The 12,474-nt window shown below is 47.6% G+C and overlaps 1 protein-coding gene across 11 annotated transcripts in view; it reads left to right on the forward strand.

Annotated features, from left to right (window-relative positions):
• The window catches only part of GRHL3 (grainyhead like transcription factor 3), a 51,332-nt gene that overhangs the window by 31,285 nt on the left and 7,573 nt on the right, over positions 1 to 12,474 (forward strand). For all 11 annotated transcript variants that reach the window (XM_090124033.1, XM_090124035.1, XM_090124034.1 and 8 more), the window contains 7 exons: positions 4,790 to 4,976; positions 5,649 to 5,710; positions 6,936 to 7,272; positions 7,539 to 7,618; positions 8,792 to 8,945; positions 9,745 to 9,856; positions 10,533 to 10,627. In XM_090124033.1, the coding sequence (XP_089980159.1) occupies positions 4,790 to 4,976; positions 5,649 to 5,710; positions 6,936 to 7,272; positions 7,539 to 7,618; positions 8,792 to 8,945; positions 9,745 to 9,856; positions 10,533 to 10,627 (1,027 nt within the window). The remainder of the gene's footprint in view (positions 1 to 4,789; positions 4,977 to 5,648; positions 5,711 to 6,935; positions 7,273 to 7,538; positions 7,619 to 8,791; positions 8,946 to 9,744; positions 9,857 to 10,532; positions 10,628 to 12,474) is intronic.

A 12,474-nucleotide genomic window follows, 5' to 3' on the forward strand; every position in this document is an offset into this window, starting at 1 on the left:
AGCAGGATTTGCTTACCGACACACTTGGCTCTTGGTGCCAAAGTTTTGTTTCTTTTTGTTTTTTGTCTTTACCAAGCATCTGAGCTGAGATGCTTGCTCTCAAGAAATGCTTACACCCAGGATGGGATGAATCATACTTGTGTCATAGAATTGTGGAGTCACAGAATCACCAAGGTTGGAAAATATCTCCAAGATCATCCAGTCTAATCGTCCACCTACTACCAATATTTCCCCACTAAACCATGTCCCTCAGTACAACATCTAAACGTTTCTTGAACACCTCCAGGCATGATGACTCAACCACCTCCCTGGGCAGCCCATTCCAGCTCCTGAGCATCCTTTCAGAAAATAAATTTTTCCTAAGAACCAATCTGAATCACTTGAAGGGCAAAACACTTCTTGAAATGCATCATGGAGTGGGGGAGTTGTGAGGTCCCTCCAACACACTTGTGTGGTTCTGTGGCTCCAGCACTGACCTGGCTGTGTAACTGACAGAGCAAACCTTCTGTGAGATTAACAGCCACCTCTGCTCTTATGGCATTTGTAAGTGAGCACTGAGGAACAGATGTAACAATGTAAGGAGGAGACAGCCCCATCTCCTAGTGTTTGACTGCAGGACTCTGGTGGGATGGGATGAGGGAAGAATGGAACTGTGAGCAGAAACAGGGTCTGTTCTGTCGGGAGCCTCATAACCCACAAATGTTTATTATGTTAAAAACTAATTACCTGGAGAGCAGTAGAAAAGAAATGAACTCTGTGTGTGTGTTGGTGGAGAGGATGGTTTGTGTTCTGAACACACATACATGAGGTGTGTCCTGATCTGTCTGCCATGCAAATATGAGTGGGAAGTGCTTCAGATGTGCTGGTGAATGGCAGATGCTGTCAGAGGCACTGATTCAAGGCCTGCTGTGGTGTTCCTGCATTTACAGAATCATTAGGGTTGGGAAAGACCTCTAAGATCATCCAGTTCAATTGTCCGTGTACCACCAATGCTGCCCACTGACCATGTCTCCAAGTGTCACATCTCCACAGTTCTTGAACATTCCTTGGTGACCCCACAGCCTCCCTGGGCAGCCTGTGCCATTGCCCAACCACTCTTTGTTAGAAGGTTTTCTATTATCAGAGAATCACAGGGGTTGGAAGGGACCTCCAAAGATAGAGTCCAACCCCCCTGCCAAAGCAGGTTCCCTACACCAGGTCGCACAGGTAGGTGTCTAGGCAGGTCTTGAATATCTCCAGAGAAGGAGACTCCACAACTCCCCTGGGCAGCCTGTTCCAGCCAGCTTTGAAGGCAGATCACTCTGAAACCAAGGGCTGAAGCACCTGATATCACACGCAGATTTGGATAAAAGTAGCTGTAATTCCTGAGCTGCCAACAAACTCTGTGCTGTAATCTGTTATGTTAGGCAGGAAAGGTGCTAACGCACCTCTTGTTTGTGAAATATGGCTGTGTAGGTGGATACCTCTGGGATGATGTTAGGTACAGCAGGGTGCCAGCGGTATCCCCAGTGTGGAATGGTCCAGGGGAGGTGGGAGCAGAGATTTGGGCCTTTGTGCTCACTGAGCAGGATCAAGTCTGTGGGGAACAGGAGTCATTTGTCAAACGTGCTCACAACAGCCCTTTCTCTCTTCATCCCAGGCAGCATGCATCTGGTTGGTGGTTCCCACATGCAGTAAAGTACAGTGTGGGATCTTTGCTGGGTGCAAGGGTCATCTTGCCTCATGCACAGCCCAGTTCTGTGGGAGACAACAGAGCTGAGGATGGCTGGTGGTGGTTGGATGCTGTGCTGAGAGCATCAGCACTCCCCGAGGCTGATCTGGGCCTGAGAAAACCCTGTGAGAGGGGCCATGTCTTTGTTCCCCCTGTCAGTGAACACGTGGGCCTGTGGCTGCAATGGTCTGGGTACTGAGAACAGAGCTTTCTTGGAGCTCTGGCACCTCAGGACCAGCATTGCTATGCACAGCATTTCGGCAGAATTTCTTGCCATTGTTTCAGGTGTTTATTTCTGGGCTTTTTTTTTTTTTCTGGTTCTGCCTCTCCTATGCCTTGCTGTGGCAGTGTGCTTACAGATAGCTGTGTTGTTGCCCTGTTTTCAGATGTGCTTATTTATTAAACTGGTAAAGATAGGGTAAAAATTAGAATGTTGCTCAGAAGTTTGGATTTAGACATAGGGATGCTGTCCTTCCTTTGTAGGAGGGCCTGAGGTATGGGTAAAACCTCTGCCCTGAGATAGCTGTTATGCTGAGTCCTCCTTTTTTTTTGCCCAGCTCTTAAGCGTGGCATTGGTCCATTCCCATGTGCTAATATAGGGGGCCCTGAGGAACGCTGGGGCTATCCCAGCAGGGAGGTGAGCACAATGCACCAAACCGGGGCTAAGAACCAGCAGTATCGCTGTACTACAGCGGTTCTGCTGTGCCACTCTGAGTTCTGCTGCTGGTTGCCATGGACAATTTGACGTTTCTGCAGAGCATCTAGCACTGCTCATGTTTGGGTTGCAGTTAGAGGGGAGAGAATAAAGATGAGCAACACCAAGCTTAAAGACTGGCAAACCACCCACTAAAACCAAGAAAAAGTGAAAGGAGTATGAGTGCTTCTTTCTTTCAGAGCTGATCTCCCCACCCAGACCCTCTGGGTACATTCTTCTGTTTCAGCATGGCCCTGAGTGTTTATTCATAATCAGGAGGCCTCTGTTATGGTAGGCTGGGCAGATAAATTGGAAAAACAGAGATGGAGTGGGATGGAGCAGGGAAAAAGGGCTGGTATCACTGTGTGTCAAACTCAGGAGCTATTTGGAAACAGACTGCTCCCCTCCCAAATCTGCTTTGCACACAGTCCCAAGGTTCCCAAGAAAGGAGAGCTCTGGCCCCATGGGTTTGTGTTCTACTGACTGATCGCTGCTTTGTCTGAGCCTGTGCACTATGGCAAGTGCCTGCAAAGGAAAGATTGTTTTGCTCAACAGAGCAGTTTGCTGTGGACAAGCTTGGCACAACTACATGGAAGAGGCATCGTGAGGAGTGATGAAAGTAAAGTTCGTATGTTTTTGGATCTGGATTTGGATGTTTCTTCCTGGCATCTCTACTTCACAGAGATTGCTAATGCTGGGTTGGAGGTAGGTGTAGAACACATGTGACTGTATGCTGTAGTTGCATGGATTGAGATACACCTGGTGCCAAAGAGGTGCATCAAACCTGTTATCATATCTGCTTATCTCCTTGGATCACCCTCTTTCTGCAGGTTTGGCCTCACCTTGTTAGCCTTCAGAGCAGAGTGCTTGCAAAAAGGTGCGATGGAGCCCGTGGTGGGACAGGCAGGGCTGGGGCGGAGATGCTGCGAGCATCACGGCTGGGCTGGCCAGCAAAGCAGAGCCACATGTGGACAAAAGCTGTAGGCCCCTGGGGCACCTCTCAAATTTAATTCTTCATAAGCTGGGAGCAGTTAGGATCTTCAGCCCTTGCCCCATCTGCATCTCCCCCACGGTGTGGGAAGGTGATCAAGACCTCACAGTGGCTCATGGATCTGCACGACCAGGAGTGGCCTGGTTGAGGGCTTATGCGAGGGAGAACAATGCTCTGAAGCATTCTTCCTTATGATATCTGTTCTTTTTTTAAGCTTCTGGGTGCTTTGTTGCTACATCCCCCCATGGCGTGTTTATCTCTGTCGATTACCAGCAACAGGAGCTGCATCTCACCTGAGTGTGTGTTGTTGCTGCCTATTCTTCCTTGAGAAGATAGGACTGGGAGCAGGTGAGCGGTCCTGCCCAGACAGGACTGTCTGCCTATCGCCAAGCCAACGCGATGAAATCTGAGTCATGCCTATTGCTCGCCTTGGAGATGGCAGCAGCACTGATGGGGAGGGAAGGCTGCGTGAGAAACGCTAAAGACAATAGAACTCACAGAGCACCTGGTGAGATTTCATGCACGGATTAAAACCTCTGCTGGTGTCTTTTCCCAGCATGTGAGGAAGAGTAGTGAGCTCAGCATGTCTTTTACAGCAGTGCTGGGGGGCTGCCCATAACCAGGAGCTGCTGCCATGCCTTCATGGGGGCACTGACAACCGTAGGAACTGGGTGCCAGGCTGTTAGCAGTGCCCATAGCAGGTCCTCTCCTGCGCGAGATGGCGGGGCAGCTGTTGGCCTCGTGTGTGCTGCTGTGGGAGAGACTGGGAACCAATGTAAGTTTGGACACAGAGGTTGTGTTTTCCTATGGGGAATACCATGACCTGTTGCAGCAACAGCTTATCTGCATGGATGTAACAGTGTGAAGCCACTGACTCATCCGCCCTGAGTGGGATGAGCCCACAGTGCAGAGCCACAGGGGGTATTCATGTAGGATTTGCTGAAGGAGAAGGAAAGGTGACCAGTGTTTGGATAACTGTATATCTGGCAGCTTGTTAACGTCAGAAAGAGAGATCTGGAGAAAGTGCCAGAAAAGAACAGGAGGGACAGTATTTTGGTGCATTATTTCTCAGCACGCATAGTTTCATGAGCCTCAGCTCTGACAGGTATTTCTTAGGGGAAGGGAATGTGCTGAGATTGGCCCGTCTGCTTCCCTCAAAGAGAAATCACCTACAAATGACAGAAAATTCTGTCCCTCTATGCAGCCCCCAGTGTAACCCTGGTATTGAGATCTTGAGTTTTGGGGCCCAGACTGGGAACTGAGGAACAGGAAGGTGGCCTTCCTCCATTGCAGCAGTGCCTTTCAGAAGCCCTTCATGACTCCAGCTGGGTGGCATGGAAGTTACTGTGAAAAATCCATATCCTTTATCCCCTACTCCCTCTGCCTGGCTCAGTTTTAGATCTGTGCGTCTGATGAAGAATGACACCATGAACTTCCAGAAGTTCTCCTACACTAATGAAGATGAAGCCTGGAAAACCTACCTGGAGAACCCCCTGACCGCAGCAACTAAGGCCATGATGAGGGTGAATGGAGATGATGACAGTGTGGCTGCCCTGAGCCTCCTCTATGACTACTATATGGTACGTTACTATTGGGGTTGGGTTTCCTGGGGGAGTCAGTCACACAGGACAAGTGTGAAGGTAAAACATGCTGAGCCCTCTGAGGGGGTACCCCCCCCCCCCAGGCTCTCTGTGTTGGTTGTGCAGTGATCCTTAGGAAATACCCAGCCATAGAGGGCCACTGTTGACCCCAGTCACAGATGTAAACTGATCTCATTCTATATAACAAAGCTGGAACAGGGTGGAAAACTGACATGAGTGTCTTGGGTCTCAGGATGGGGTTCTTTGTATATAACAGCTTTCTGATAAGAAGTGGGGATGCTTTGAGAGACATAAAGCTGAAACAGCCAGGTGCCTTGCAGACTCTCCAGCTTTCTCACTTCCAGCAGTGCTTTAGGATGGGGCTGCATGAAATGCAGATAGGATTTAGACCTGAATGGAATCAACAAACTGATGTTCCCACTCACCTGGGTGCTTTTCAGAATTGTTTCGAGAACACGATGTGCTGGGTAGCCTCTGGTTACCTTGGCAATCTATGCCAGAACCAGAAGGAGGGTCTGGGTCTCCTGGATCCTCACCCAGTGTTATTCACCTGTTTTTTTATCTGTGCCATGCAGACAGGGTGAAATTTGCCTCTGTTTTCCGTGAATAAAATCTAACAACGAACTAACTCTTTGTTCTGCCTTGTTCTAGGTCCCAAAGGAGAATAGGATTCTTCCATCGGGTATGATGGGACGTAATGAACTAGGAAAGAGGTGAGCTTCATTTTTGCTCTCTCTAGTTGTCTCATTTTCCTGCAATTGCTTGCATGCATGTTAGGTCTCCTCACTTGCATAAAACAAACATCAAAGTATAGTATTATTACCAGCAACAGTGGAGGCTATTAACCGAGACATGTATTAAAATTCTTTAGGCTGAATCCCAAGCAGGTATACATTGAGCTACACCCATTTACACTACTGAGGATCCATCTCGCTGTGTTCAGAAGGAGTTGCACTAATGTGCAATAGCTGAAGATTTTATCTTTATTTCCTATATTGTGCCAATCGGATAGGCACAGAGAGAAGGTAATGGTGAAGTCCTCTCCACCAGGCCCATAAGGGTTTCTGTTCTGACTGCTTGCAGTCTCCCAGGATTCTCTTCCGGTGAATCCCATTTGTGCTTTGAGGTTTTCAGATAATTAACTATGAAATTAATAGCTCATTCACCACTATGAATTCAGTTGCTCTTCCTGGACGCTGTGTACTTTGGCAACCTTTTCTGGTTGTCTATTTTTAAATCCTCAACAGAATAAGCCTCTTAAATGGTCCTCCATTCTTTCTTCGTTAGTAAGTTATTTTCTTCTCTCTGACAGACTTCTGGCCCATATTTATAACAGCAGTATATTTATGAACTACATAGATTCCAGCACATACCTAAAGGTGAAAGTCTTGAAGCAGAGTGGGTGAGAGCTACCCATTCAGCTCTATCTCCCCGAAAGGTGTGGGGGCTGGTTTTTTTTCTGATCATGGTGATGGGGTTAACAAACTGCCTCTTCCAGCAGAGGGGACCAGTTCTTGGAATGCTGCACTGAAAGATGGTTTGTTGGGTGGGATGGGAATGCATTTTTGTCCATATAGCAGTTCTCTTTTTCATCTTCCCCGCTGCTTTGAACATTTAATAGCCCATAACAAGAAATGGTGGATATAGGCCCTGGACCCGGAGCTCCCAACCAAGTCTAAACCATATTCTCTGATTCTGTGTGATCAGCTCTTACCTGCAGAGCACCTCTGGCTCACACTGTGAGGTGTGTGAGTGAGGGGAGATCTCTCTTGGCCCTGTCAGATTCCCATACCAAGCAGATGTACGTAACTGGCTCAGCAGCTAGACTGTGCAGCGTGCTCCTCAACTGTGTACTGGGACATCTGCACCTTGCTGTGACAACCTGCTGGGGTGGTCCACCCTCTTCTCTAGTTTGAGATGGACCCCTTTCTCCACCAGGCAGTGCCACGGAATGGAGTATGACTCAGATATCACATCCTTTGACGGCTCAGCCCATCTCATGAAGCTCTTGTCTGAAAACACTTCCATGACCCAAGAATATTGTGAACCACAGAAGAAGAATGGCTTAAGTCTTGAAGGCATCCCTACTCCTCACAAGCCAGCCATGCTTCCACCAGGAACCAGCAAACTGGATGCCACCCCAAACACCTACATGGTCCCTCCAGGGGACTTGTACGACAATAGCTCATTGAACTCCCTCTTTGAGACCAACCCCGTGGCCACACCACAGCAGAGGTGGCAGCCAGACAGCACGTTCAAAGAGGATCCTCAGGAGGTCAGAGCTGCAGTGGGTTGCATGGTGGCAGTGCTGGGGTACCAGCACAAGAATGTCTATTATTTGGGGTTTCCTTGTGCTGGAGTCAGGGGGAACTTTGCTTGTGCATTAAAAGCTTGGTGGCATTTCCACCGAATTATTGGGGGTGTTACATTGGTTTTAGAAGGCTTTGAAATGAGGCCTCCGTTGTAATGAGTGGGAGAAGGTGAACAGACAAAGCGGTGAAAGATTCTAAATGTGACTGTTTCATTTCCACTTTTCCACAGTCACTACTCTTCAGCGATATCCTCAAGCCCCAGCCAGAGCCACCCTGCTCCGAGAGTTATCTTACAGGTGGTGTTAAGAGGTAACTGTCAGTCCACACTCTGTGTTTCCAGTGCTCTTGGCTGTGTACCTTTCTTAGGGAATGGCTGCAGCCCTCTCCCCACCCCAGTACTGGCCTTCGCAGCAGCCATGGCAAACTCCAAGATCTTTTGCAGAGAGGTTGTATCTCAGAAGCAAGTTGCTCTTCTCTGATTTTTTAGACGCAGAGAAGTTACAAATTTTATGTTTGGTGTTTGAAATAAAGATTAGTGTTGGAAGGGTTTTTCTGTAAAGTTACTGCCTCTCATTCCTAAAACATGCGAGAGCTCACTGTTTCCCATCCTTCTCTCAGAGAGCTTTCCTGCTCTTGATATTGCACCAAACTTCCAAGTGGCATTATCCCACCTCCCACCTTTCATTTGCCTCCTGAGTCAACCTGACTCTGTGACTCAGCTATCAGCTGTGGGGGTTTTACCACAGACAGCAGCTCGCATTTATGAATCAGAGGCTTTCTGCTTGCTGTCTGTCCCCACACTGAAGGCTCTCCTGGCTCTAGAGAAGAGAAGCTGCCAAGTCTGTCTTCAGAGATGGCATCACAGGAAGGCGGAGCAGGAAAAAGAGCAGGTGACTAAACAGGAATTGGAGATATCCCCATCCTGCAGGTCCTCCTGTTTCTACAGGACCCATTAGAACACAGTCCTCCTGGATTATCCATTTACGGGTGAGACAGGAGACAATTTGGAGACAGGAATCTGAGTTTAGGTTTTGAAAGTCTCATCGGCAGTGCCTGTTTTGGTTTGTTTGGGTTCAGGCTTTTGATTGTGTGCTGTTTCTGTAGCCATCCACACAAAAAGATGGGTCAAAGCAATGTGTGTTATTTTTCTTTTTTGAAGCCATAAACAATAACAAATGGTAAAATGTGGCTATTGGAAAAGTGCTGTTCCTCAGGGTGTTGGGAGGATCAGTGTGTGCTCTGCTTCAAGGTGCTTGGCACAGCTGTAGGGAAATGTTCATGGCAAAGGAGTTGGGCTAGCTGACCTTTAAAGGTCCCTTCCAACTCTAAGGACTCTATGATTTGATGTGAGATGGGAATAGGGCAGAGACTTCTGTGTGTGCAGTGTCTGTCACCTGTAAGGTTGGAGGCATACCTTGTTTTGCTTTTGAAGTGAAACAGCAGCATGTACTTATTCATCATTCTTTCTTTGTTCAATACAAGTGACTTTGAATACACCCTGGGGTCGCCCAAAGCCATTCATATAAAATCTGGGGACTCTCCCATGGCCTACCTCAACAAAGGACAGTTCTACCCCATCACACTGCGGACAGCTGGAGACAGCAAATGTTTACACTTGTCCTCAAATAAAGTGAAGGTAAGAGACAAGCTGACAATTTTGCTGACATGTGCTATAGTCAGACATTCAGCAATTGTACTGGCCTGGGAAAGCAGCTGAACATAAAGAGTAATGGCTTTGTGGCTCTTGTTGACTTAAAGCGATGAATGGAATGGATTCACTCATAGCAGGCTAATCCTCTGATGCACAGCAACAGCCTTCATGTAACGTGCCAGCTGATACTTTTTGCAGTTGAGTTTGGGATGCACAAAATGCCTCCCAAGTTGGTGGTTGGCTGAGGGGCCTGGTAGGAAGACCAGGGATGGAGGGAAGTGCTCTGTCTTGCTTCTGGTGTGTGTGGCCAGGCTTCAGTCACCCCAAGGCTATGGCTGACCTTGAGCTTCCACAAAGAAACATAGTCCTCCAACCCTGAGCTGTATCTAGGAGCTAGACTTTGGACAACTCAAAGCTTATAGGATTCCTGAAACTGAGAATGTCTCGAGAGACCTTCTAGAATGTCACAGCCTAATACTTACTGCAGCACTGCTAACAACTCCGCAGTGCAGCATGCCTTGGTGTCAGTGGAAACACATGGATAGTGCAAGTAGGGGACATACAGGGCACCTTGGTTCTGCTTCTGGCTCTGTGGCTGCATGTCTGCAGGATCATGGTCAAGTCCCTTCCCTGTCTGCCTTAATTTCCCCAGCAATGTAACATTAACGATGATGTTAAGCTGCCCTTGCCCCGTGTGTGGATGCACCAGATGGAAAGGGCAGTGAGGGCACCAAGCATGAGCCTGCGCTGTGTACTGATATGGGATATTCTCACTGTGTTACAGAGTGTTGTGATGATTGTTTTTGACAATGAGAAGATCCCGACAGAGCAGCTCAAGTTCTGGAAGCACTGGCATTCTCGCCAGCCCACAGCCAAGCAGAGAGTCATTGATGTTGGTATGAGCATGGCTGTGGTGATGGCTGGGTTGGGTTGACAGCTTTATCATCAGTTTACTGCATTTTCAATACACGATAACACCGTTGCAGCTCAGAACTCTGGCCTGGGGGGAAGCAGAGGGGAGCAGGCTGATCTGCTGGCTTCAGATCTTTTCTGTCTGATGAACGGTCCTTCAGGATTTAAGATGTTGTTTGCCAAGTGTTGGATGTGCACAAGGAGCTCAAAATACACCAACAAAGAGCCTCAGTCTGAGGAGCAGAAACTGCTGAACTCTTTTGGCTCTTAGAGATGTGACCTATGGCCTCTTGGAATCTAGGAATCTAAGTTAGGAAAGACTTTGATTCTGCTTGTCCTTCTCCACTGCTAGCACACAGGGTTTATAGCTCTTTGTGCTGTGCCAAAGGGTAGGGGCAGAGGTAGGGTTAGGGGTAGCACCTTCTGGAACATGTCATGGCTCAGAGCAGGACATGTGGTTGTTTGAATTTAGAACCAATATACATTGACTTTGTATAAAATCACTGCACATACAGCAGTTGCCAGCTAGGACATTGGGTCATTCCTGGCTTTACAGATGCATGCTAAGGTTTAAGCAGTGGTCAGCCAGTGAGAGGAAGGCCCAGGGAATGCAAACAGTTCTGCAGGCAGAGTATAAACTGCTTCTTCATTGCATTTCAGCTGACTGTAAAGAAAACTTCAACACAGTTCAGAATATCGAGGAGTTGGCCTACAATGCGCTGTCCTTTGTGTGGAACATCCACGAAGAAGCAAAGGTACAATCTGCTTATAGAGGGGAAATGGGAAGCCCTAGGCCTCTCTAACAGCACAGCCATGTCCGTCCACTCTCTGGTTCTCAAACGGAAGACAGAGAAAGTTTAAAATCCAAACAAGGCTATTCCAGTGGCCCCAGGTTGTGTTTGTCTGCTAGGACTGCAGGGAAGGATGCACTGCTTCTCTGTGTGTTTAAGCATTGCCATTAGCTAATAAACATTCTGGCTACACCTGAGACTGGCTCAGAGATGTTTTCTTAGTGCTGATGGATAACTCTTGCAGAAAGCCCTTTGCAGTGGGCAGTGATCATGGCTCTGCTCACATGTGGGTGAAACCTATTTAAATAAACTGCAGCTCAGGGAACTCTTCCAAGGCAGAGTTTTGGTGCAGAAGTGACTGGCCACCCTTTTCTGAGTTGTGTGATGTGGAAGGGAGCCAAGCAGGTCACAAGATCCCTTTTGACCTTAAAATCTGCAAAGCTTATATCAACATCTTTCCTACAAAGAGAGCTCTGCTGCCTCTTCTGCATCTCTTCATCTCTTCTTAATGCTTTGCCTTCCAGTGCAGATTGAAAGGAGCATATAAAAAAAAGATGAAAGACCTAAGGAAAAAAAAAAAGAAAAAAGGAGGGGAAAAAAAAAAAAAAAAAGCAAGCATAAATTCTGTCTCCCTGAAACTGGTATCTTGGGAAAATTCTGGTTTGCTTTGGAATCTCATTAAGCCCTTCTTTTAGCCCAAAGGTGACCTTAGTCTTTTACAACCCAAGAGGTTAACAAATGTCTTCAAGGCAAAGTTGTCAGAAATGGAAATATGTCAGGTATGTGGCAAGCCCTCAGGGGCACCTCAGCAAAACTGGATTTAACTCTCAGCAGAAACTCTGTACATGCACTGGCCTGGGGCTAGTAGGGGTGAGACTTCAGAGAGTTGCTCTGGGAGCCACAGTGTGAGGGTGTCCAGTGTCTGGGTCTTCAGTGGCACCTGTTACTTCTTTTCTTGCAGCTAAACTTCACAGAGAAGTGGTTTCTTTTCTGCCTGTAGATATTGAGTAGATCTGATGCTAAATTTCAAGGCTGAAATCCTCAGCCAAAGCCCTGCGGGGGGAGCTGTGAGAGCCTCAGCAGCTGCAAATCTGTTCTCAGGGAGTCCGGTGGAAATTTCAGGGTCACGCAGATGAGTTGGTAATTTGGAGGTATAATGTGGATTATCTGCGCACAGCTTTTCTTCATAAGTTCCCACTTGGAGGTAACTGACTGCATACTAGTGAGCAGGGACCAGCAGAGGAGAAGTATTTGTTTAGCTAACAACAGTGATCTGTGATTCTGGAAAGATGAAGCCTAGACCTTCTCCCTTCCTGTGGGGCACTGCTATCTGAAGGTCATTTGTTCAGCTGAAAGAGCAGAAATATCAGCAAGAATGTCCCTGGCCAGAATTTGCTTCTGGTCTGAATTTTGCTTCTGGTCTGAAAGAAGGGGACAGACTCTTTAGGAGGATCTGTGCTGACAGAATAAGGGAAAAAAGGTTTTAAGCTCAAAGAGGGTACGTTTAGGTTAGATATAAGGAAAAGATATTTTACACTGAGAGTGCTGAGGCGGTGGAACAGGTTGCCTAGTGATGTGGTTGATGCCCCATCCCTGAAGACTTTCAAGGCAAGGCTGGATAAGGCCCTGGGCAACTGGATCTAGCTGTGGTGTCCCTGTTCATTGCAGGGGAGTTGGAGATCCCTTTCAACTCTAAGGATTTTATGATTCCCTAAACTGATCGGAGTGGATGACCCAAGTGTTAACAGAGAGCAGCAGACAACTGGGGATTTATGAGCTATTTGTGCAAAACTCTTTCTCTGGATTGCTGC

Source organism: Phasianus colchicus, chromosome 24 (genome assembly GCF_987193195.1).
Source record: "Phasianus colchicus chromosome 24, bPhaCol1.hap1.1, whole genome shotgun sequence".
Lineage (NCBI taxonomy): Eukaryota > Metazoa > Chordata > Aves > Galliformes > Phasianidae > Phasianus > Phasianus colchicus.